Source organism: Dermochelys coriacea, chromosome 7, assembly GCF_009764565.3.
Source record: "Dermochelys coriacea isolate rDerCor1 chromosome 7, rDerCor1.pri.v4, whole genome shotgun sequence".
Lineage (NCBI taxonomy): Eukaryota > Metazoa > Chordata > Testudines > Dermochelyidae > Dermochelys > Dermochelys coriacea.
Window position 1 is genome coordinate 122,244,888 of NC_050074.1, and position 23,757 is coordinate 122,268,644.

The following is a 23,757-nucleotide window of genomic DNA, read 5'->3' on the forward strand; positions in this document are numbered from 1 at the left end:
TTCACAGCTGAGCTTCCCTTAATTAAGGCTCTCCTCTTAGACTAATTATCCCCCATCTTGCAATCTAATAGGTTAATTGGCCCATCTGACCAACATTAACCCCTTCAGAGAGTGTGTGGAGCACACCCCATCACACACTATCAAGGAACAAGTATTCTGGGCCCTTCTCTCTTCCAGCTAGCTCAGAAATAGATTTGGTATTTCAGGGATACCTGTAAGCATATGTGGGTACCCAGTTTGCTCCAGTTTAGCCTGTCTTGAAATTATAGGGATCTTGGCAAGCACTATGAATCCTGACACTGGGAAGAAAGGAGAGCAGCAGAATATGGACCCTGGACTTCAGAAAAGCAGACTTTGACAACCTCAGGGAACTGATGGGCAGGATCCCCAGGGAGAATAACATGATGGGGAAAGAAGTCCAGGAGAGTTGGCTGTATTTTAGAGAATCCTTATTGATGTTACAGGGACAAACCATCCCGATGTGTTGAAAGAATAGTAAACATGGCAGGCGACCAGCTTGGCTTAACAGTGAAATCCTTGCTGATCTTAAACATGAAAAAGAACTTACAAGAAGTGGAAGGTTGGACAAATGACCAGGGAAGAGTATAAAAATATTGCTCGGCATGCAGGAGTGAACCAGGAAGGCCAAATCACACCTGGAGTTGCAGCTAGCAAGAGATGTTAAGAGTAACAAGAAGGGTTTCTTCAAGTATGTTAGCAACAAGAAGAAAGTCAAGGAAAGTGTGGGCCCCTTTCTGAAGGAGGGAGGCAACCTAGTGACAGAGGATGTGGAAAAAGCTAATGTACTCAGTGCTTTTTTTGCCTCTGTCTTCACGAACACGGTCAGCTCCCAGACTACTGCACTGGGCAGCACAGCATGGGGAGGAGGTGACCAGCCCTCTGTGAAGAAAGAAGAGGTTTGGGACTATTTAGAAAAGCTGGACGAGCACAAGTCCATGCGGCCGGATGCACTACATCCAAGAGTGCTAAAGGAGTTGGCGGATCTGATTGCAGAGCCATTGGGCATTATCTTTGAAAACTTATGGCGATCGTGGGAGGTCCCGGATGACTGGAAAAAGGCTAATGTAGTGCCCATCTTTAAAAAAGGGAAGAAGGAGGATCCAGGGAACTACAGGCCAGTCAGTCTCACCTCAGTCCCTGGAAAAATCATGGAGCAGGTCCTCAGGGAATCAATTCTGAAGCACTTAGAGGAGAGAAAAGTGATCAGGAACAGTCAGCATGGATTCACCAAGGGCAAGTCATGCCTGACTAATCTAATTGCCTTCTATGATGAGATAACTGGCTCTGTGGATGAGGGGAAAGCAGTGGACGTGTTGTTCCTTGACTTTAGCAAAGCTTTTGACATGGTCTCCCACAGTATTCTTGCCAGCAAGTTAAAGAAGTATGGGCTGGATGAATGGACTATAAAGTGGATAGCAAGCTGGCTAGATTATCAGGCTCAACAGGTAGTGATCAATGGCTCCATGTCTAGTTGGCAGCCAGTATCAAGCAGAGTGCCCCAAGGGTCAGTCCTCAGGGCAGTTTTGTTCAATATCTTCATTAATGATCTGGAGGATGGTGTGGATTGCACCCTCAGCAAGTTTGCAGATGACACTAAACTGGGAGGAGAGGTAGATATGCTGGAGGGTAGGGATAGGATACAGAGGGCCCTAGACAAATTAGAGGATTAGTCCAAAAGAAATCTGATGAGGTTCAACAAGGACAAGTGGAGGAGAGTCCTGCACTTAGGATGGAAGAATCCCATGCACCGCTACAGACTAGGGACCGAATGGCTAGGCAGCAGTTCTGCAGAAAAGGACCTAGGGGTTACAGTGGATGAGAAGCTGGATATGAGTCAACAGTGTGCCCTTGTTGCCAAGAAGGCCAAAGGCATTTTGGGATGTATAAGTAGGGGCATCGCCAGCAGATCGAGGGATTTGATCATTCCCCTCTATTCGACATTGGTGAGGCCTCATCTGGAGTAATGTGTCCAGTTTTGGGCCCCACACTACAAGAAGGATGTGGAAAAATTGGAAAATATCCAGTGGAGGGCAACAAAAATGATTAGGGGACTGGAACACATGACTTATGGAGAGAGGCTGAGGGAACTGGGATTGTTTAGTCTGAGGAAGAGAAGAATGAGGGGGGGATTTGATAGCTGCTTTCAACTACTTGAACGGGGATTCCAAAGAGGATGGATCTAGACTGTTCTCAGTGGTAGCAGATGACAGAACGAGGAGTAATGGTCTCAAGTTGCAGTGGGGCAGGTTTAGGTTGGATATTAGGAAAAACTTTTTCACTTGAATGCATTACCTAGGGAGGTGGTGGAATCTCCTTCCTTAGAAGTCTTTAAGGTCAGGCTTGACAAAGCCCTGGCTGGGATGATTTAGTTGGGGATTGGTCCTGCTTTGAGTAGGGGGTTGGACTAGATGACCTCCTGAGGTGCCTTTCAACCCTGATATTCCATGGTTCTATGATTCTATGAAGTGATGCATTCTAAGTGAAACAGTATGCACTATTAAAAACAACCTGGCAGCACTGTGCAGGTTTGTGCTCATTACAGTGACAGGTAAGAGCACCAGCTGCCATATTTAAAAGCTTCCAGGCTTCTGAATGTGAACCCTCACCAGATGTGGAGCTATCATCATAAGCTTCCCAAGATGAGCAGTAATCTAGGAGCAAACTATTGTGACAAACCTGTGGCCATCTAGATATTTCATGGTTGCCCACTGTGGTCACCCAGGTCACACAGTGAGGACAGAACTCACATCCCCCTCTCCAAAAGCACACTTAAGCTAAAAGTCACTCCCCTCTAGCTGTTAAAACTATGGGGCCCAGGAGCCATGGTGAAGTAGTTCTGATTCCAACAAGCAGAGAACATGGTGGACGTTCGCATTATGAAGTTCATCACAATCTAGATTGCTCCCCAAGTAAACTTGGTGGTTTTTACAGATTAGGACACTCTAGATGTGACCTCAAGTGTTGACATATGTCAAGGTTCCTTCCCCACTCTGAACTCTAGGGAATAGATGTGGGGACCTGCATGAAAGACCCTCTAAGCTTATTCTTACCAGCTTAGGTTAAAAACTTCCTCAAGGTACAAACTTTGCCTTGTCCTTGAATCCTGTGCTGCCACCACCAAGTGTGTTAAACAAAGAACAGGGAAAGAGTCCACTTGGAGATGTCTTCCCCCCAAGCCCTACACCCCCTTTCCTGGGGAAGGCTTGATAAAAATCCTCACCAATTTGCATAGGTGAACACAGACCCAAACCCTTGGATCTTAAGAACAATGAAAAAGCAATCAGGATCTTAAAAGAAGAATTTTAATTAAAGAAAAAGTAAAAGAATCACCTCTGTAAAATCAGGATGGTAAATACCTTACAGGGTAATCAGATTCAAAACATAGAGAATCCCTCTAGGCAAAACCTTAAGTTACAAAAAGACACAAAAATGGGAATATACATTCCATTCAGCACAACTCATTTTGCCAGCCATTTAAATAAAAGGAAATCTAACGCATTTCTAGCTAGATTACTTACTAATTTATCAGAAGTTCTGAAGAGCATTCCTGACCTGTTCCCGGCAAAAGCATCACACAGACAGACAGACCGACCCTTTGTTCCCCCCCCAGCTTTGAAAGTATCTTGTCTCCTCATTGGTCATTTTGGTCAGGTGCCAGCGAGGTTATCTTAGCTTCTTAACCCTTTATAGGAGAACGGGTTTTGCCTGTGGCCAGGAGGGATTTTATAGTTCTGTATACAGAAAGGTGGTTACCCTTCCTTTTATATTTATGACAACATGATAACTCACCTTCTTGTATATACCTGGGTTGAGACATTCTAAAGAGGTAACTGACAGAGTGGATGTCATCAGGGTAGGTTCTATCACCACTCCTGTCACTGTGGTATCTGGGTTTTCTCTTGCCACTGGCTTAGATAGGGTTTGCATGGTCTTAGAGCTGCCATAACCTGCCCCAAAGTCCAAACTGGCTCTAGCAGCTTCCAGGATTAGGGAAGGAGCATTGCCTCCCCCTGTGGTCTCTGAGCCAATGACTCTGGGCCTAGAATGAGCATTTACGTCCTTCTGTGAGTAAAGGAGACTCAGTTCTGGTAGATCTAGGGAGAGGAAGAGAAGAATGCCACCCTCTCACTATCTCCCTCTCCCCGGTTCAATACATTCCAGTGAGAGAATGAAGGGACTGTAAGCTGCTAGACAAAGTCATTCAAAAATGCCAAGAACACTGAGATCCATGCAAGAACATTGCAAAGGAAAGAAATATTTTCTTTAACGGAAGGAAGCCAGCTGTCAAGCGGAGAGGATTGAACATAACGTTATACACCTACCTAATAGAGCTAAGCCATGTGATTTTGGAAAAGTTTAACAAACTAATTAGAGGCTAAATTATCTGTGTTAATAACTGACCCAGGGAGGTGATTGGAGCCCGGTAACAAAGGCCAGTTGTCCTTTACGAGTACTCCTGTGACCCCATTCAATCCCCTCTGATGCGCTCTGTGGGGTTGGGGCTCTGTGAGAATTTGGGGTTGGGGGCAGCGTCAGCAGCAGTCTGTCTCTCTCTCTCTCTCTCTGTGCTGCATTTTCCTCCACTGGGCCCTTGGACTTCCATATTGAACTTCATCTGGAGTTAATTCTACTTAAAGCAGCATCAATTCCTGCTGGACCCTCTGCTACTATGCAGCCACAGGAGGGCTAGTCCAAGGTGCTACCATTACGAGAGGGTCCAACTGTCCATTCAGACACATCTGCCAGAATGGGACTGAGGCCTCCCTTCCTCAATTATCAGCAACACATGTTGGGAGGCCACCCCAACTCCTTCGTCCCCCTTCCCAGCCAATAGGACTGCCTGTAATAATGTAGAAAGTGAGAGTGTGTCTGTGTGCGTGTGTTATCACCCTCTAGCAATGGGACATACAGGGTGGCTAATGATTCCAACTAAATGAGTTTTCACGCAATAGCAGCCTGTGTTTGGGAAACTGAAGGGCCAGAGTTCTAATCCAGGCTCCCCAAATCTGAATGATTTACTAATTATCTCTACTGTTGGACCATGTGACGTCTTCGTTAATCTCATGGTTTTCTGGCCTCATGCCATATGTGCGTTTGGGACAATCGAGCCTTTTACTGTCTCCGATCAAAGTGACTTTCAAAAGTAGCCATTCTTGCTCCTGTGCGGTAACAGCATCACCTGATGTTAAGGCCGCACATGACTTTCTGAAAAAACTTTGACAAGCTGAACCTATACCAGTTTCATTGTCAGGCTCCCAGGCTTAAAAAAGGGAATGTCAATAAAGCGCTGTAATTAGAGAGCTGGATAATTATAGGCAGTTTAGGGGCTGGAAGTTAGAACTCAGGAGCTTGGGAAAAATCCAGTGCCTGGGGGAAGGTCAGACAAACCTAATAACATTTTAAAAAAATACCCAGGACCCAATGACTGGACAGAGAAAAACCAAGGTCCAAGGGCAGAAATAGAGGGACAAGTGAACCATCAAAGCTGCAGGTGAAGGAGGCCAGCTACTGAATGGAAAGGCCAACACATTCACCTCCATTCTGGTGCTGGTTCCAATTTGTTGACTCCATGTAGCTCGAAGAAGCATTATCCAGAAGAGAGTCTGATCCTGACAGCAATGGGAGTGGAGGGCACTCAGTGCCTTGCAAGAGCAAGCCCCTAAAGCCTGCTCTGTGCTGTCCCAGGTGTGCTAAGAGGTGGAGAAGGAGTCACAAAAACCTCTCTTCCTTTCCCACATCACACCCTCCTAACAGAGATACGGCAGGATGCACCTTTCCTAAACATTCCTCGGAGCTCTAAAAGTGGCACCAGTCAGAGCCTCTCCACACAGCATGCTCTGTGTATCTGATCACTTCCTACAGCCCTAGATCTAATTTCCACCAGCCACGAATGTCCTTTGTTTTCCATTTAGTTTTAGCTAGTGATCCCAGGAAATGGAGCTGACAGCAGGATATTCGTTTTTGTCAATAGCCTACAATTACCGAGATACCTACATCCACCAGATTACTATATTTATTCTTCTCTTCTTCTGAGATCATTAAAAATATCTGCGAGGAATAGGAAAGTTTCTATGCCATAGATACACATCAATGGACATATATTGGTCTGGCTTGGAATAGCCTCTAGTTATGTAAGCTAGGATAAAATAACCAGTGCTAACCAGCTTCACACTTCAGGAGAAGAAGTAAATCTACTACCTCCTTAGTACAGTGTTGCATAATTAGGTGTGTTCTGAGGGTTTTAAAAGGCAGCATTCTCCAGTGGCTAGAAGCCAGGGTTTGGAATTCCTGAGTTATAATCCCTGTGTGACCTTTGGCAAGTCACTGCACTTCTCTGTTTCAATATCCCCTTGTGTAAAATGTGAGTAAGAACAACACCTGCATTACAAGGGTGCCATGAGGGTGAAATAATGTTTCATACAGTGCTCTGTAGAGGTAAAGCAATATAATTTTGCAAACCCTGAGTAGTCCCACTAAAACAATTGGATCTCCTCACGTGAGCAAGGACTACTTGAAAGAGAATCTTAGGTTTTGTCTACGCCTACAGTGCTGCAGAAGACAACGGGAGACAGCTCTCCCATCAGCATAATAAAACCACCTCCGCAAGCGGCAGTACCTATTACTCCTGAGGGCATTCTGTGCCAAAAAATTAAAAATTCTGCGCACAATGTTTTAAAATTCTGCACATTTTATTTGTCAAATAAATATGGAGGCTCCAGCACGGCATTGGGGAGCACAGGCCACTGGCTGCACAGAGGTGGGAGATCACTGTTCAGCTTCCCCCCTCCCCCAGGACCTGGACTCAGCAGTTTGGTTGCACCCAGCTCTGACATAACGCAAAGACCGGGCCGGCCCCAGAAATGCCCCAGGGCCCTGCCCCTCTGTGCCAGGTGCACCAGGAATTGGTTGGCAGGCTCAGCAAGGGAGGATCCAAGTGTGGAAGGTGTTCATGTGGGGGGATCCAGGTGTGGGTTGAGAGGGTTCTCTGTGAGGCAATCTGGGTGCAGGCAGCTCAGTGGGGGATCCGGGTGCGAGGGGGATCTGGATGCACAGGGGGTTGCTTATTGAGGGGTTCTGGGTGCAATGTAATGGGACTCTGCAGGGGGTCCAGATGAAGGTGGTTGGGGCCCTGTGGGGGAGGCCTGGGGGGCAGGGAGAATAGTGCTCAGCAGGGCGGCTGAGTGTGGGAGGCTGAGTGGGGGGTCCAGATGCTGGGGGAGTGGGGCTCAGTGGGGTGGGGATCCAAGTTCAGCTGGATGGGGCTCGGTGAGGTGGGGATCTGGGTGCAGGTGGCTCATCGGGCTGGTCTAGGTGCAGAGGGAGAGGGGCTCATTGGGGGGGTTCTGAGTGCAGAGAGGTGAGGCTCGGTGGGAGGGTCTAGGTATGAGGAGGTCTGGATGCATGTAGGTTGGGTGGATGGGGGAGAAGCTCCCTTTACAGGGATCCCTCCCCCTGCAGCTGAGGTGCAATAGATGCAGAAAATGTGGGGGAGGGAGTTTACAGAGCTTCCTGCAGCCAGGGGAGAATTCTGAGGGTGGGTCTGACCCTGCCCCAGATGCCATGTAGGGAAAGAGGAAGTCCTGTCCTCCCCAACCCAGTCAGGACTAGCAGCTGAGCCTGACATAGGGTAGGAGCCACCAGCTGGGTCTTTCCCAGTCCTGCCCCCTGCCCCATAGTGATTTACCTCTCTGCCAGCTGCCCTAGGCACCCAAAAACATACTGCTGGGGAGGGATGCATGACCACTCTTGTGACTTCCTTTTGCTTCCCCATCAGAAAGCCATTTTTCTGTGGGGAAGCAAAGAAATCTGCAGGGACATAACTTCTGCACATGCGCAATGGTGCAGAATTGCCCTAGGAGTATACCTATATTGACAGGAGAAGCTCTCCAGCCAACATAGCGCTGTCCACACTGGTGCTTATGTCGGTGTAACTTATGTCACTCAGGGGGTGGTTTATTCACCCCCCTGAATGACATAAATTCTGCCAAAATAAGCTGTAGTGTAGACATAGCCTAAATATCAACCTTAAGCTCTTTGGGGCAGGGAACATCTTTAACACTTTATGTATGTACAGCACCTAGCACAATGGGGCTCCATTACTGATTGGTGCCTTCGGACGCTGCTGCAATATAAATAATAATCATCTGGAATTAGACACTGCTGGAAACAGGATACTGAATGACCAGGATGATTGGTATGTCCCAATAAGATAGCTGATGCATTCTTACTGGAGGTTCAGTTACCTATAACAAAAAATTGTGCCAGCCCTCACTAACCATCCTCATGTCAGGAGTTCAGAGAAGAGCAGCAAAACTGACTCAATGACTGGAGGAACAGATTTATGATGAGGTACAGGAATGTTACTTAGTATTTATAGAGTCTATTGAACTGTAGATCTCAAAGCTCTCCACAAAGGTGGCTTAGCACTAGAAGCCTCATTTTACAGATGGGAACACTGAGGCATAGTGTGAGAAAGTGACTTGCCCATGGTCACTCAAGGAGCCTATGGCAGAGGAGGAAATAAAACCCAGGACCCTTGAGTCATAGTCCTTTGCCCTAACTGCTTGCCAAGGCTGTCCGACACAAAGGATTTAATGCCATCTTGTATCTAGGCACTAAACAGTAGCTCTAACCAACAAGATGCACAGCCTGCAAATGAGAGGAGGAAGAGTTCAATGTCTAGCTTGGCTAAGCAACTAATTAGGGGACGTGATAACTGTCTACAGATATTTGAAAAGTGCAAACAGCGAGGAGGGAAAGCAATGGGGGCGGGGTGACGTGATGACTAGAAATAAGGGCATGAAATTAAGAGAAAACTGAATATGAATATCAGGCAAAAGTTGCAGCCAATGAGATGTATTAGACTGTGGAATAAATGCCTCCAAGAAGTAGTGGAGGCCCATCTTTTAGCACATTTCAAGTTAATCTGGCCCTAATACTAATAAACATACATTAGGCACAAGAATGGATCGGCTGTCTAAGAGGTCTGCTCCATCTGCAGATACTATGAGAGTAGATACGGCTTGAGTTTCTCCTCTCAGTTTTCTTTCAAACAGCCATGAACACCTGGTTTGTTAGTTAACAGGAACCATACGAGAGACTAGCAAAGAATGACTCTCATGGACAGTAATAGCTTCTTCTTGTTCTTCTGGCCGTGTCAAGTACAAACTGTCACCAGATGAGCCCTCCATTAGGGAAGCACACTGACAATATTATCTCACCTTGGAAGTCCTCAGAGTATGGACCACTCCTGGGTTACAAGTGGAAAGCATGCTGGGATGCTGTAGTTGAGCCCACTTCTAGCTTTCCACCACCCCAAGCCCAAAGGAAAATGATCCTCCTATCACTGTCTGTGGTTTTGGGATCTCAACATCCAAGGCAAGGTGATCTGGTCAGGTTCTGGATGCCCTCATCTTCCACTGACTCAAAAGGAAGTGCTCAGCACGTTACAGGTTCATATCATTATCCACAGGAAAGGGAAGGGAAAAAGAAAAGTTACTCAAGCATAGAGGTAAGAGCCCGTTTTAGGATCTATGGCTGATCTAATATAATTCCTTGAGCTTCTAAAGCATCTTCCACCTGATGCTCTCAAATGCTTTGATAAACATAAATGAATTAAGCCACATAACATCCCCATGAGGCAGGCATTATTATCCCTATTTTACAGATGGAGGAAGCAGACCAAACATACCACAGAGAGATGAAGTGACTTGCTCAATGTCACTCAGCCAATCAGTGGCAGAGATGGGAACAGAATGCAGGTTTCCTGACTTCAGGCCGTTTGCTTTAACCACTAGACCACATCTCCCACTTTGTAAGATTCTATAAATATGCCTACTCACTGCTGCCAACTATTTTAGGAGTGATATTATGAATGCAGAAGAGGGCACTAGTTTACATGGAAGAGGAGGAAGTTTAATTGAAATTCAAGTTGAGAATGTAACTAAAATGAACTGTCTGGTCTCAGTTTATGGTTTATAGATTGTAAGCTCTTTGGGGTGGGGACCATCATGTTTTCGCATGCATGTTCATTCAGTGCCTGATATAATGGGGCTCTGTCTGGCTGAGGTCTTTAGGCAATACTGAGATATAAATGTTAATCAATAATAATAAAATATACTCCTGGTGTGATGCACAGTCCTGGCATCCATAATTCCAAAGCAGAGACACTTGCAGAGTGGTTCCCATAGAATAACAATCAGCTCACGACGGCAGGGGCGGGGAAGGACAGGTGCGATTTTAAAGTGTGGTTCTGCTCTGAAAGGTGACCGGGCTGCAGGCACAGTCTGACAAACACACCGCATCAAATGCACTCAGTTTACAAGTAAAGGGATGATTATTCTAGCTACCCCGGACTGTAAATTAAACCTGATGTCTGAGACTCAAGCTGAGTTTTTTCCTTATAGTGCACCATCACCAGTAGCAAAGGTTCTGCAGGCCAAATCAGGCCTCAGGGACATCAGGGCAGCCTGCAATGACAGCTGTAGAACCTCACAGTCGGTCTTCAATAGATTTGCTCAGAAACTGCCCAGAAACTTAGCAAACAATTCTGTGGGTGATCCATAAAGAGTAATAGAATAGGGCTCATTCTCTCATAGCCGTGTTTGGTTTGGAGGGCTAATGGGAGTAAAGAGAGACAAAAGTCAGTTTTGACTACTTAAGTCAGGAGATCTGACTCTGAGCACATGCGGAGAGCAGATCCGCTGAATATGGAGATGCCATCTTTACAAAGCACAACAGAACCTTTAAGGCCTCAAAACTCTAACTTCAGATCTCTTAACCACTAAGCACAGCTCAATACAGTCATATAGTTGTCTCTGCTTTGGCAAGAGTGAGCCAAAATTGATCACTGGCACCAGGTTAAGAGGAGGTCACCTTCATAAAACTGCTGATTTTGTGGCTGAAAGCTCTATGTGGTTTCCAAAGCAGCTAGCTCTTTCTGTCCCTCACAAACTCAAATGTTCAGTCCAGTGTTGGGGGTGGAGGGGGAGGGGGGGAGAAGTGTACCTTCAATTAAAATACATTTCCCAAAACATTAAATAGCAGATATGTAACAAAACAGTGTGACATTCATACTTTTTGCTGCTATGCCTCCAAACCATTTTACAGCAACCTGTCAAATCTGATCAGACTTGTTTATTCTGCATATAAATGTAGGACCTGAGGCCGTTTTGTTTCAGAAAAGACAGAAAAAAGCACATATTGTCCCTGGCAGTTGCTGGGTTTTTACAACAATGGCAATGCTTTGTTAACTCTTTATTCAAATCAAAATGATTTTAACTGCTCTGTTACATTACAAAGTGTGAACAATTTCGCTTGTTGCATTGGCATGGATGGCAACTCAATTAAAACGGAAAATAAATAAATAAGTAAATAAGTAAATAAAAACATGCTGTGAAAGATACAAATCAAGTGATTTATAAATAGCATCTTGGAAATCTCACATAAGCTAATGATAACGGATTAGAAGGCAAGTGTCCCTTCTGGCTACAGTTTATAAATTCTTATCTGCTTAAGGTTGCTCTAGAAAGATTTCCAGCTGACCACATTACTCTTAAAGATAAACCCTTCCTGGCAGTTTACAATTGCATATCTACTACTACAGCATTGTGGGTGCCTTCATGTTTGCCTTGGTAGGGGATGACTGGTCATTCTTTAGGGTTCAATGGCCCCTCCTTGCCAGTCTAATTTTAAATACAGCAATTGTCTGCACTGAATTTCTGATCGACTCATCAGTCCATGATAGGACCGTAAACATTCTTGGACATCTTCTAGCAAACCCATTTAAAAAGCCTTGACAATAGCCCTCAGTTCCTGCAACAACTGTTCCAAATTATCCACTGGGGGGGGAGGGAGGGGAGGAATCTAAATTCTCACAGAGGTATCAGAAAATCCTCCTATTTAATAACTATAATGATCATCATCATTAATCCATAGCACCTTTCAACTGTGGAGCTCAAAGTTCAGTAGAACAGTGGGTGAACACTAGTGTCCCTATTTTACAGACTGAAAGCAAATTCTTTAGCACATTGCCTGAGGGGAAGCAGCAACAAGTTTTAATGATTAAGAGAATGGCTATGGAAATCGCATCCTTCTTCCAGCATCCATTCTGTACGGGTGGGTCTCTGACATACTCCCTTGACTTCATTCAGTGCCTTGGGATATGAAAATATGGACACTCAGGGGCCAATTCATGATTCTGCCCTGACTTATGCGCTCTGAGGGGGTAGCATGAGGGGAAAGATAGAAAAGAATTAATGCCACTGACCCCCAGTCCTGACCACCTTACTCATGCAAGTCATCCCACTGGATGTGGCCCTGGGAGTGCACAAATGTAGCTCAGAAATGAGATTTTAACATGATGATGGGGGCGGAGGAAGAACAATAATCCTGGCTCAAACTGGAATAGAAGCCCCAGATATCCTTCGGTTCTCCAAAATGGGCTGATGGTCCATCCCCCCCCCCCCAATTACATTTCTTGGGTAACCACAAAGACAGCATGTGTCTCAAACATGCTGCCCCTCGCTTTCTTTAAGCCACCCTTCATGCATTATTCCCTCTATAGAGAATTAAAAGACATCGGCAAGGCCATCCCTGTCTGAATGAAGGGAAGGTGTGGAGGGGCATGGTGATATAAACGGCATATTGGGCCTGAACTGTTGGAGTATCAATGATATGCCTTTAGTCGTTGGGGTGAGAAAGCTGCTTGCCTTGAGTGTCTAACCTTCTGGGGAGTTCATTGGCACCCAGATGGTCTCAGCTACAAGTATCCCTCCCCACCCCACTTGGGCTTCCTGGACTAAAGCCCTGGGGGAGAGTTTGTCAAATAGGCGCACACTGAGACAGGCAAGGCGGCCGGGGAGGGATCCCACCTCCTGAGCCTCTCTGAGACATAATGGGAGACTCACTAAAGAAAGGGGAACGGGGCTTAAAGACCAGTAGCACAGACACTAACAATCAACGCAACCTCTTGCTCCACAGCCAGCCCCAACCCCCCACAGGCAGCCCCCTCCCTAGGCGCAGTCACGCAGGATGGGGGACCCCTACCTTTGAGGTGCTGGTGGGGGACCCTGTGGACTCTGCTCTGGTTGCCTCTGGGCAGGGCAGGGAGGCTGGAGAAGCTGTTACCCATGGCATCAAAGGCAGAAGAGAGCAAGCCACCCGCTGGAAGGCGTGTGGGTGCGCGGGGGGCTCTCCCTTCCCGGGGCCGTGCCGCCGGCTGGGGGCCTGGGGGGGGGGGACCTGCCGCTCTGCTCTGCCCCGCCCCGGCTTTTCTCTGCCCCTGCTGCGGCTTCTCCTTTCCCTTGCTGTCACTTTAGCGCCGAAATCCCCTTTTGTCGTCTCCTCCTCCTCCCCCTCGGTGGGGATTACTTGCTTCCCGGGCGGCGGGGAGGGGGTGTCGGAGGAGGGAGCGGCTGCCAGCTGGGCTCCAATGGGGCGGGGGGGGGGGGGCTCTGATCTTCCTTAGGAGACTCTGGTTCTAATCCCCCCCCCCCCGCCTCGCCCCACAGAGCGCACCTGGCTGCCGCACTCCCGCCTGCCGCTCCCCCCGCCCCGCCTTGCGCCGGAGCCCCAGCCCCTGCCCCTCCTCCGCCCCCGGCGAGCCCCTGCATGCTCCCCTCCCCTGGCGGTCTCCCTCCCAGCCCGTTGTTATGGTGACAGCTGTCTGTTCATACGAGTCGCTAAGGGACCCGGGTCACGTGGGCCGCCCAGATGTGCCCCCTCTGGAGCGGCGCGGGCTGCACAGCTGGGTGCGAGCCCCATTGCCAACGGGGGGGGGGGGCTGCTCCGTGGGAGCCGGGGGCTGTGCGCACACCCGAGGACGGGTAAATTCAGAGTGTGTGTGTGTGTGTGTGTGTGTGTGTGTGTGTGTGTGCGCGCCCAAAGACAGGTGAGGTGGGGGAGTGTACCTGTGTGTTTACACACACCCAAGGACAGGTGAGTTTAGATCGAGTGTGTATGTGTACCCAAGGGCAGGGAGTGCAGTGTGTGTGTGTACACACCCAAGGACAGGTGAATTCAGGGGAGTGTGTGTGTGTACACACCCAGGGACAGGTGAATTCAGGGGAGTGTGTGTGTTTACACACCCAGGGACAGGTGAATTCAGGGGAGTGTGTGTGTACACACCCAAGGACAGGTGAATTCAGGGGAGTGTGTGTGTGTACACACCCAGGGACAGGTGAATTCAGGGGAGTGTGTGTGTGTACACACCCAGGGACAGGTGAATTCAGGGGAGTGTGTGTGTACACACCCAAGGACAGGTGAATTCAGGGGAGTGTGTGTGTGTACACACCCAGGGACAGGTGAATTCAGGGGAGTGTGTGTGTTTACACACCCAGGGACAGGTGAATTCAGGGGAGTGTGTGTGTACACACCCAAGGACAGGTGAATTCAGGGGAGTGTGTGTGTGTACACACCCAGGGACAGGTGAATTCAGGGGGAGTGTGTGTGTGTACACACCCAGGGACAGGTGAATTCAGGGGAGTGTGTGTGTACACACCCAAGGACAGGTGAATTCAGGGGAGTGTGTGTGTGTACACACCCAGGGACAGGTGAATTCAGGGGAGTGTGTGTGTGTACACACCCAAGGACAGGTGAATTCAGGGGAGTGTGTGTGTTTACACACCCAGGGACAGGTGAATTCAGGGGAGTGTGTGTGTGTACACACCCAGGGACAGGTGAATTCAGGGGAGTGTGTGTGTGTGTGTGTGTGTGTGTGTGTGTACGTACACCCAATGGCAGGAAGTTCAGAGAGAGAAGGGGGGATGGGATGGGGTGTACACCCAAGGGCAGAGAGTTCAGAGCATCTGTGTGTGTATCTGCACAGGAGCAGGTGAGGTGTGCGTGTACACACACAAGGGCAGGGAATTCAGAAAACAGACAAGTGTGTGTGTAAGGGAGTTCAGAGAGCATGAATGTGTAAGCACAAGGACAGGAGTTGTGTATGTACCTTCATACAACTAGGTGAGTTCAGAGTGTGTGTGTGTGTGTGTGTACACACTACAACAGATGAATTCAAAGGGAGGGGGGTGCTGTTGCCCATAACAAGAAGCAAGTCCAGAAGGTTTGTGTACAGTATATACATTGTACACACACCTATGTATGTGGTTTGTCATGTTTGTACATTCAGAGAATGTGTGGGGTGTATGTTTAGTGCCATACACACCTGTGGCACTATATAAGCAATAAAAATAACTAATTGTACATATGTGTATGTATATTTGTGCTTCTGTAAATATATGGGGGTGAATATGTGAAAGTTGTGCCTCTGGTGTACAGTAATTAGGTGTCTCTGTGAGCATGCATGTTCTCAGGGCTAGTGCTCACACTTTCCAGTTGGGTCCCATTCAATTTATCATCATCTTTAAACCTTTAGAGAACAAAGCAGAATACACAGTAAATAGAAGAATATGATGGAAACAGAGCTGCACTGTGCAGATATATGAATAATTTTTCTCTGTTATTTTGAATAGTCATCATCACATTTAGTCTTTTTCAATAAATAACAAATCTACTACAAGGAGGAGAGCAGCTGAAGTTTCAGGTGGCCTATCTAAATGCACTGGTTTGTAGAGTAGTGCTGAGCATTTTATATAGCAATTGATATCTTGAAACAGGATTTTAGGAAAGGAAGGATGCTCTTATTAAGGCACTGCACTGGAGATTTGAGCTCCAACACTAATTTTGCCACAGAATTACTATGTGACTTGCCCCCATCTATAAAATGGGGATAATGTTTCCCTACTTCACAGAAATGCTGTAGGATAAATCAGCAGTGTCTGTGATACTACAGTGATGAGCACGGTGGGCAGGCCTATGAATATGCACTATACAAATGTTAATCCAGCCTCACAAATGGGGAAACAAGTGATTTGCCAAGGCCACCAACAAGTTGATGACAGAGCTAGAAATAAAACCTATGAGTTCCTGGCTTCTAATCCCTTGTTCAATCCACAAGACCAGACTGTGTTTGAAACAGAGATTTAATTATCATTTAAAAAGATAACCATTTAAAATATTAAAATTATATTCTTTAAATGGTTAACCGATTAAAGGGAGAGGGGCTGGAGTTGCTCTGGCCAGCAAGGCAGGGGCTGGGGTTGGCCGGCCATGGGGTTAGGGTCGGCTGGCTGGCTGGCCAACAGAACGGGGCTGGGGCTGGGGCTGGGGCCTGGCGTGGCTGGGACTGGGAGCTGGCATGGCTGGGGCCCGACCAGGGTGGTCGGGGGGGTAAATAGGGGTTGGGGCAGTCAGAGGGTGGGGAACAGGGGGGGTTGAATGGGGGTGGCATGAGTCCCGGGGCGGGAGTCAGGAAGGAGAGGGCGGTAGGATGGGGCAGTGGGGGGCAGTCAGGGAGGACAGGTGGTTGGATGGGGCTGGGGTCCTGGGGGGGCAGTCAGGAATGAGAGGAGGGTTGGAAGGGGCGGCAGGGGGCAGTCAGGGGACAGGAAGGGGTGGATGGGGCAGGGGTCCCATGGGGGCTGTCAGGGGATAAGGCACAGGGTGGGTTGGATGGGGCAGGAGTCCCAGGGGGGTCATCAGGGAATGAGAAGCAGGGGGGTGGGGGCCAGGCCACGACTGGCTGTTTGGGGAGGCACAGCCTCCCCTAACCGGCCCTCCATACAATTTCAGAAACCCGATGTGGCCCTCAGGCCAAAAAGTTTGCCCGCCCCTGCTCTAACTCATGCTAATGTCATATGAGCCCCAAGGAATCATATGATACTTGAGGACTCTGAGAGCAAATCTACACTACAGCGCTACATCAGTGCAGCTGCACTGATGCAGATTTGCCGCTGTAGCACATCTGGTGAAGACACACTATACTGATAGGAGAGCGCTCTCCCATCAGCATAATTACTCCACCTCCGTGAGTGGAAGCTATGTCAGCAGGAGAGCATCACCCACTGACATAGTGCTGGTGTGGACAGCACTTAGGTCCATGTAACTTACGTCACTCAGAGGGGTGGCTTTTTCATATCACTGAGCAACGTAAGTTACACTGACTTAAGCAGTAGTGTAGACCAGCCAGCCCTCAGAGCAGACCTCCTCCACACCCACTCCTTCCTCCAGCATACCCCCTTCACTGGGGTGTGTGGGGTGGTTGGCACTGGACCACCCTCACTGAGTATAGGCCACCTGAGAGCTTTGCCACTGGAGAACTTCTTAGCTGGCCCATTGTGGCCAGAATCCAAACAGCACAAAGGAGTTGGCCCAAAGTGTATTTAACTGCAAACCAAAACTTGCTCTACAGTCCTCACCGTTTATCCATCAATATATATACACATTCATATGTATCAGAGTAGCAGCCGTGTTAGTCTGTATCCGCAAAAACGAACAGGAGTACTTGTGGCACCTTAGACACCAACAAATTTATTTGAGCATAAGCTTTCGTGCGCCCATGAAAGCTTATGCTCAAATAAATTTGTTAGTCTCTAAGGTGCCACAAGCACTCCTGTTCTTTATTCATATGTATGTATGTAACCCCCTTGTGGTTTAGAGAGTATGACCCCTTTAAAACATTGTCCTGAGGCAGAGGAAGTCTTGGCTGTTCCGGGGGTGTAGAGAGAGGAAGAGCTACAGGGTAGGTGTGTCAGTAGCTCCAGAGAAGTGGTCTACTGGGATCCCGCCCTCACATATTGAAGCAGCTAAGAACCATCCTAAAGCCTGGGAGGGGCAGAGTGGACGATGAGGGATGCCCCAGGTCAGGAGCCAGGAGGAACACTGTGCCAGGGAGGAATCACCCGAGAAGGACAAACCGGAGCTGGACCCAGTATCACTGTCACACAGAGCTGTATGAGGCCCTCAGTACCAGGGCTTGTGACCTTGCGTTGGGAATAAGGAGGGAGGCTGCAAGTAGCTAAGTGGAGAGATTGTCACTCTGTGTGGGTTTGCAGAGAGTGGCAAAAGAAGGCATTGGAGGGGTTTCTTGGGGAAAGTTGACAGGCAACAAAGATGATCAGGAGCACCCAAGACCAACTGCTGGCCTGGATCTTTGCCCAGACCTCCTGAACTCTGAGTGAAGACCCATTGCTCAGTGTCTGCCCTTTCATATTGTGGTACCCCTGGGCCTGTGGGGCCTTGTGGCAGATGTAACCCTGTTCTACTGATCCCCATACTGTCCCCGTGTTGTTTTTCTCCATTCATCCCTCTGTAAATAAATATTTCCCTGTCTGATATTCATTGTACTGTTCCAGAGTGTGTGTGTGTGTGTGCGTGTGCGTGTGTGTGTGTTCGTGTTCACTCCAGGAGGATTGGAACAGGTTCAGTGTGGAAAGCAGTTTCTCTGCTGCATTCCTGTAGGTGCCTTTTCTTGTCTAGAGCCACTTGCAGAGTGGATTCCATCTTGGCCATGATAATTATATATGTATACACACATAACATTTATCACCTTCAGACTGGATCACTGTAACTCACTCTATGGAAAGCTAAAAGTGATGTATTGCAGAGACTCCATCTCCAGCTGAAGTAGAATGTAACTGCCTGCCTAATGCATGCGACCATGTCACCCATGAGCTCGGATTCTTTCACTAGTTCCCTGTTTGTTTTCCTTGTCAATTCAATATTTTGGTCCTGCTCTTCAAAGCTCTATGGGTCATCACCAAGCTACATCAGATACAATGTGTCCATCCATTACCTCCCAAGACAGAGGCGCTTCTCTAGACACACACACACACACTCTCTCGCTCTCTCTCTCTCTCCTCCAGAAGAATCTCTTTAGCCAGGGAAGGGGAAGAGCAGAAAACTCCATGAAATCCACTAGGGACCTCATTATGTAGATTTAAGTTACCTGCAAAGTGCTTAGAAGCTACAGTGAGTGAAGTTATAGAAAACCTATATGGTATGACCATATTTTTGTTTTGTGTTTGTACAGCACCTAGCACAATGGGGCACTGGGCCATGACTAGGGTGTCTAGGTGCTCCTGCACAAATAAACAGTATATTAAAAAAATATACAAAAAAAAAAAACTATCTTGAATACCCATAATTGTTTTAGATGCTTCCTTACTTCTACATACACGCCCACACGGAGAGCCTCAATAACCTCTCTACTCTGTATTTACATATGCCCCCACTGCATACATAAAACCTATGTGCAGTATCACATGGTGTAGCACAAGCTAAGACAAAGAAGTCAGATTCAACAGCAAAGGTGTGCAACCAGGCCCAGGTATTCTCCCCAGCTTGATCCATTGCTGTGAAACCTCCCGCCTCAGCTCCAAGTCAGTAGGCAGGAGTTAACACTGTGACAGGCATTCCTGCAATCCTAAACCTGGATGACCGTGCTCCAAATGCAGACGTGGTTCAAGGTCATGTCAAGATATCAGTATAAAATGGTACAGCAGATGCAGGTCTGCTGTAATTTAATATGTCATTTAAAAAAAAAAAAGTCGTAGATACTGAAGTTGCCTCCTGCCTTCTCCTCTCTTGAACTTTACTCACGTTTCTTCCTTTCCACTTTTTCCTCTCTCTTAAGAGCATTACAGCATGATGGGATTAAGATCAGAGACTGGAGTAATGCACAAGCCCAAGGTGTGGAACACAATCAAGGAGCGGGCGATAGTTATTATTACAGCCGCAGAGCTGTAGCAAACACTTTTGTTAAGGCTGCAGAATAGTTTTGTTTACAACCCCTCCCTTCTCCCCCCTCCCATTTTCACATACTTGTAAGTGTCTGAAACCTTCCCCTTTTGGGGTAAACTTTATCCTTGGCTTCCATCCAAAAGATTAATTTGTTCCCCCACCCTTGGGAAAGTGTGAATAAAACATTCACAATCCTTTTTGATTTATGGTGCATAAAACACATACATGAAATATCCCACTGTAAAGTTTATTGCCATACTTTGCTCAGTGGGTCATTCAAAACCCTGCTGTACCCTGAAACATGTCAGGTTAATAGTCCTCAGTGAGGAGAAGGTCTTTGACCTAGGTTAATAAAAAGTGAAGTTAAAATAAAATGTTTTTTTTTTAAAAAGATGCTCTAGCTCAAGCAGAAGTTATGGGCTTGATGCAGGAATCACTGGGTGAGTTTCTGTGGCCTGTGTTATGACCATTCAGACTACATAATCATAAATGGTCCCTTCTAGCCTTGAAATATATGAAAATTATTAACTTTTCAGTCAGTGGAGTTACACCTGAGGATGAATCTGACCCATTGGCTGTATAATTCCACACCAGCCCAGTTCATAGAAATTGCATTATGAATAAAGTATACATCATATTTATTGACTTTCCTTTTTATTTTCTCCCTAGCAAACAAAGAAGTGGCTATAAGGATCAGAGAACTTGTCTAGATGAACACTTAGTTCATGGCAAGTGGGGGTGTAAATCAAAGTTCCCTCTAATTTTTTACATCTTTGTGGAGAATAAATTTTGTATGTGCACCAATATAGAGGTGATGTGTGGCAGGGGTGGGGCTGAGGGTGGGAGGAGACTCAGGGCTGGGGCAGAGGATTAGAGTGTGTGTGGGGGGTACAGGCTCTGGCTGGGGGTGCGGGCTCTGGGGTGGGGCCAGGGGTGCATGCTCTGGGGTGGGGCCAGGGGTGAGGGCTGGGGCAGAGGGTTGAGGTGCAGGGGGTGAGGACTCCCACTGAGGGTGTGGCTCTGGGATGCAGGCTGCCAGGAGCTGGGGGAGAGGCACCCCTCCTTGCCAGAAGCAACTCCGGAATCCCCATCCCTCAGAATTCGCTACCCATGGACCACTAGGGTACCAAATTCCGCTGGGTAAGCAAAGAAGGCCATCCTTACATGGAGATAACTGCTACTGGTGGGAAAATGTGCCAGTTGCAGTTTGCGCCACTACACCGGCAGCAGCTCCAGAGGAGAGGTGTCTCTCCCCGCCGGCAGGAGCTCCAGGGCCAGGGCCAGGGGAGAGACGCCTTTCCCCCCAGAAGCCCTGCATGCCCCAACTTGCTCCCCTCCCCGCCCACCCCCTACATCTCTCTTCAGACCCCTGCGGCTGCACGCTTGCGTGCCTGCCTGGCCCTTTATAGCCTGCTGCATGGCCACGCAGCTTAGAGGGAACTTAGGTGTAAATCTATAATGCACTAATATGCTGTGCACTAATTGTCCATGTGTCCCCCACTAACATGCACTAAAAGTTCCCTGGTGCACTTCAATCTACTCTGCTTCAGAACAATAGTAGGTCAATGTGAACAGGGGAACTTTTCAAGTGAGGTAGCAAGGTCCACAGGACCCCATGGACAGTTAATGCACAGCATATTAGTGCACTCTAGAATTACACTCACCCCAGCTTGCCCCACAATAACTGTTCATCTAGACAAGCCCAAAGTATCTCATTCATTTAAAGCCTCCCAAATTTGGGGTGAAATTCACACCATATAGAGGGCCAACATAAAGCCCCTACCCTTGTCTTTATTTAAATCCCTCTTAAAGATCCACTTCTGGTGAACTCCTTACAGGGAATCTAGTTGACTGGTACAACAATTCCATGTTTGTTTCTCCCTTCCCCTAACCTCTGTCTGTTGTCCATCTCTCTCCTTAGGCTGAATTGCACCAGGTGGGGGTAGGGACTGTCCTTTCTCTGAATGTGTGGAAAAGCCGTAGCTCATTGTGCGTTCTACCACATAAATAAATAATATTGCTGCACTTATCTGAAATGGAAAATTCTCTTTTACCTAGGTAGAGAAGATCTTGAGAAACAAAAAGCTACCAGTTGTTAGAGCTGCAGGCACTCGCATAATCCATATAATAGCACAGGGAGCAGTTCAATGCAGTCATTCATTAAATTAAAGGCACTCATGCATAAATCATGTCACATATGCTGCTTATGATGCACTTTTACCTCCGCTTCTAGGAATCTAGGGTAACTTTACTACACTGTGGGCCCAATACCACAGGGTGCTTGAAGGCCCTCCACTTCCTTTGATTGCGGTAGGGAAGTGGAGGGCAGTCCTCACAAGATTATGAACCAAATGGTTTGCTCTTTCGTAAATGGTACTGGCTGGTATTGCAAACACCAAACTATACCACAGACAGCTGGTGTAAAAAAAATACGTGCACAGCCATCACCATGCCCCAGTAGAGACCCAACGGAAGGCACATTTCATTTATAATGCACAATGCAGTTAGATCAGTAATGCCGACTGAAAACAAGAGGCCATTGAGCTCTCCTTCCTTCCCCCTCTCAATCCCCTTCCTCTGAACTTTGCTTCTATTCTTTATCTTACTAATTTTTCCTTTAACTAGCTGGATTTTTATAAACAAATTTGTTTGTAAATTGTGTAATATGTAATTGATTTATATTTTAACCTTTCATATACTTAAAACTTTTCAAGTATAGCTAAGGTTAGGTAGCAAATAGTTAATGCATTATGAGAAGTGTATATACATTAACTTAATATAAAAAGTTAATAAAAAATGCCATTTAGCTCTTTCTCAGCATCAGGCTCAGCACCTCCTAAAGAGATTTCCTTCACCAATAGGTCAAACTGGAGGAAATGCAAAGCAACAAATCAAGGCTTTGCTGAGAACATTGCTTCTCAGTACACTGGCTCGAGAAGTCTTTGCATCTTCTGGGGACACAGGTGGCATAATGAATAGTGGGGAGGGACCTCAATGCCTCTTGCTTCCTTAGCCAACCTATATCAGCCATTTGCTTGGGAATTTGATGAACAAGGTGAGAAATATACTGTCAGATAACATGGGCCTCTGTTAGGTGCATGACAACCAGTTGAATGTTTGCCATGTTGCGCCCAGGATATGAGAGAGAAAACGTGGGTGAGGGAATATCTTTTACTGGACTTATTTCCGTTGGTGAAAGAGACAAGCTTGCCTGACAAAGAGCTTTTATTGAACCAACAGAAATTGGCCCAATAAAAAAGATATTTCCTCAACCATCGTGTCTACCTAGTTGAATGACTGACTGGGAAGCCATCACAGAGCAATCTAGGGCTACCAACTTTGATGGTCTCTCCCCCTATGGAACAATGAATTCTCTACAGAGATGTGTGGCTGGGGAAAGGGGCAGGAGTTTCTCAGCCTGAGACATGACTAAAGGCGGACAGACTGTATTTAAGCTCTCAGGGAAGTAGTGGAGCGGTCAGTGTTCAAAAGGTGATACAACCATGCATAACCTGGTCCAGTTTGTTGTGAGTGGACCCAACTGCTGGTCCCAGGTATTTCTAAGCATCTGGTACTGGGCAGAATCTGGTCACTGCTCCTACCCCTAGGTTTAAAGGGCACACTCCCAAGCACAGACCCCTTGTTTGAGCCCTTCCTTAGGAGGTGGATCTCTGCAGTTCAGCCACCCCACAACCTGGAATCAGTTCTGAGTCCCCCCGTCACTTGCACATGCTCCCTCTGATTTCCACATAGGCTATAGTTGCTCTAGGCTTCTAATTTACCTCCTTCTGGGACAACGTAGGAGCCACAACAACGTAGACACAGGGTTAACTGGCTTCTTGCTTCACACAGCAAGATGTGCTTCGATGCGGCCCATAGTTTAGAAGCTGCATTAGATTACAAATTTTCCTGCAGTGACATCAGGACTTTTAGCTGGATGAAACTTGCATTACAGCATCACAGCATGCACACATCATAAGCAACAAACATGGCAAGTCAGCAACCTAAACAACAGAAGCATGTGCAGCTGCCAGATGTCACACTGTTGAAATGCATGCAGGCCTTGATGTCAAAATGAAATGGGGGAAATCCAAGTTCCAGTATCACAAATCTGGACTGGAGAATGATAGAGCAGTGCCCCTGGTCAACAGTGAA

General features: G+C 47.2%; 1 protein-coding gene across 1 annotated transcript in view; it reads right to left on the reverse strand.

The window, feature by feature from the left end:
* NEURL1 (neuralized E3 ubiquitin protein ligase 1) overlaps positions 1-13,431 on the reverse strand; it is a 253,387-nt gene extending 239,956 nt beyond the window's left edge. Inside the window, exon 1 of the mRNA XM_038408134.2 lies at positions 13,069-13,431. Coding sequence (XP_038264062.1) covers positions 13,069-13,153 — 85 coding nt within the window. The 5' untranslated portion in view covers positions 13,154-13,431. The remainder of the gene's footprint in view (positions 1-13,068) is intronic.
* Positions 13,432-23,757: the final 10,326 nt, after the last annotated feature.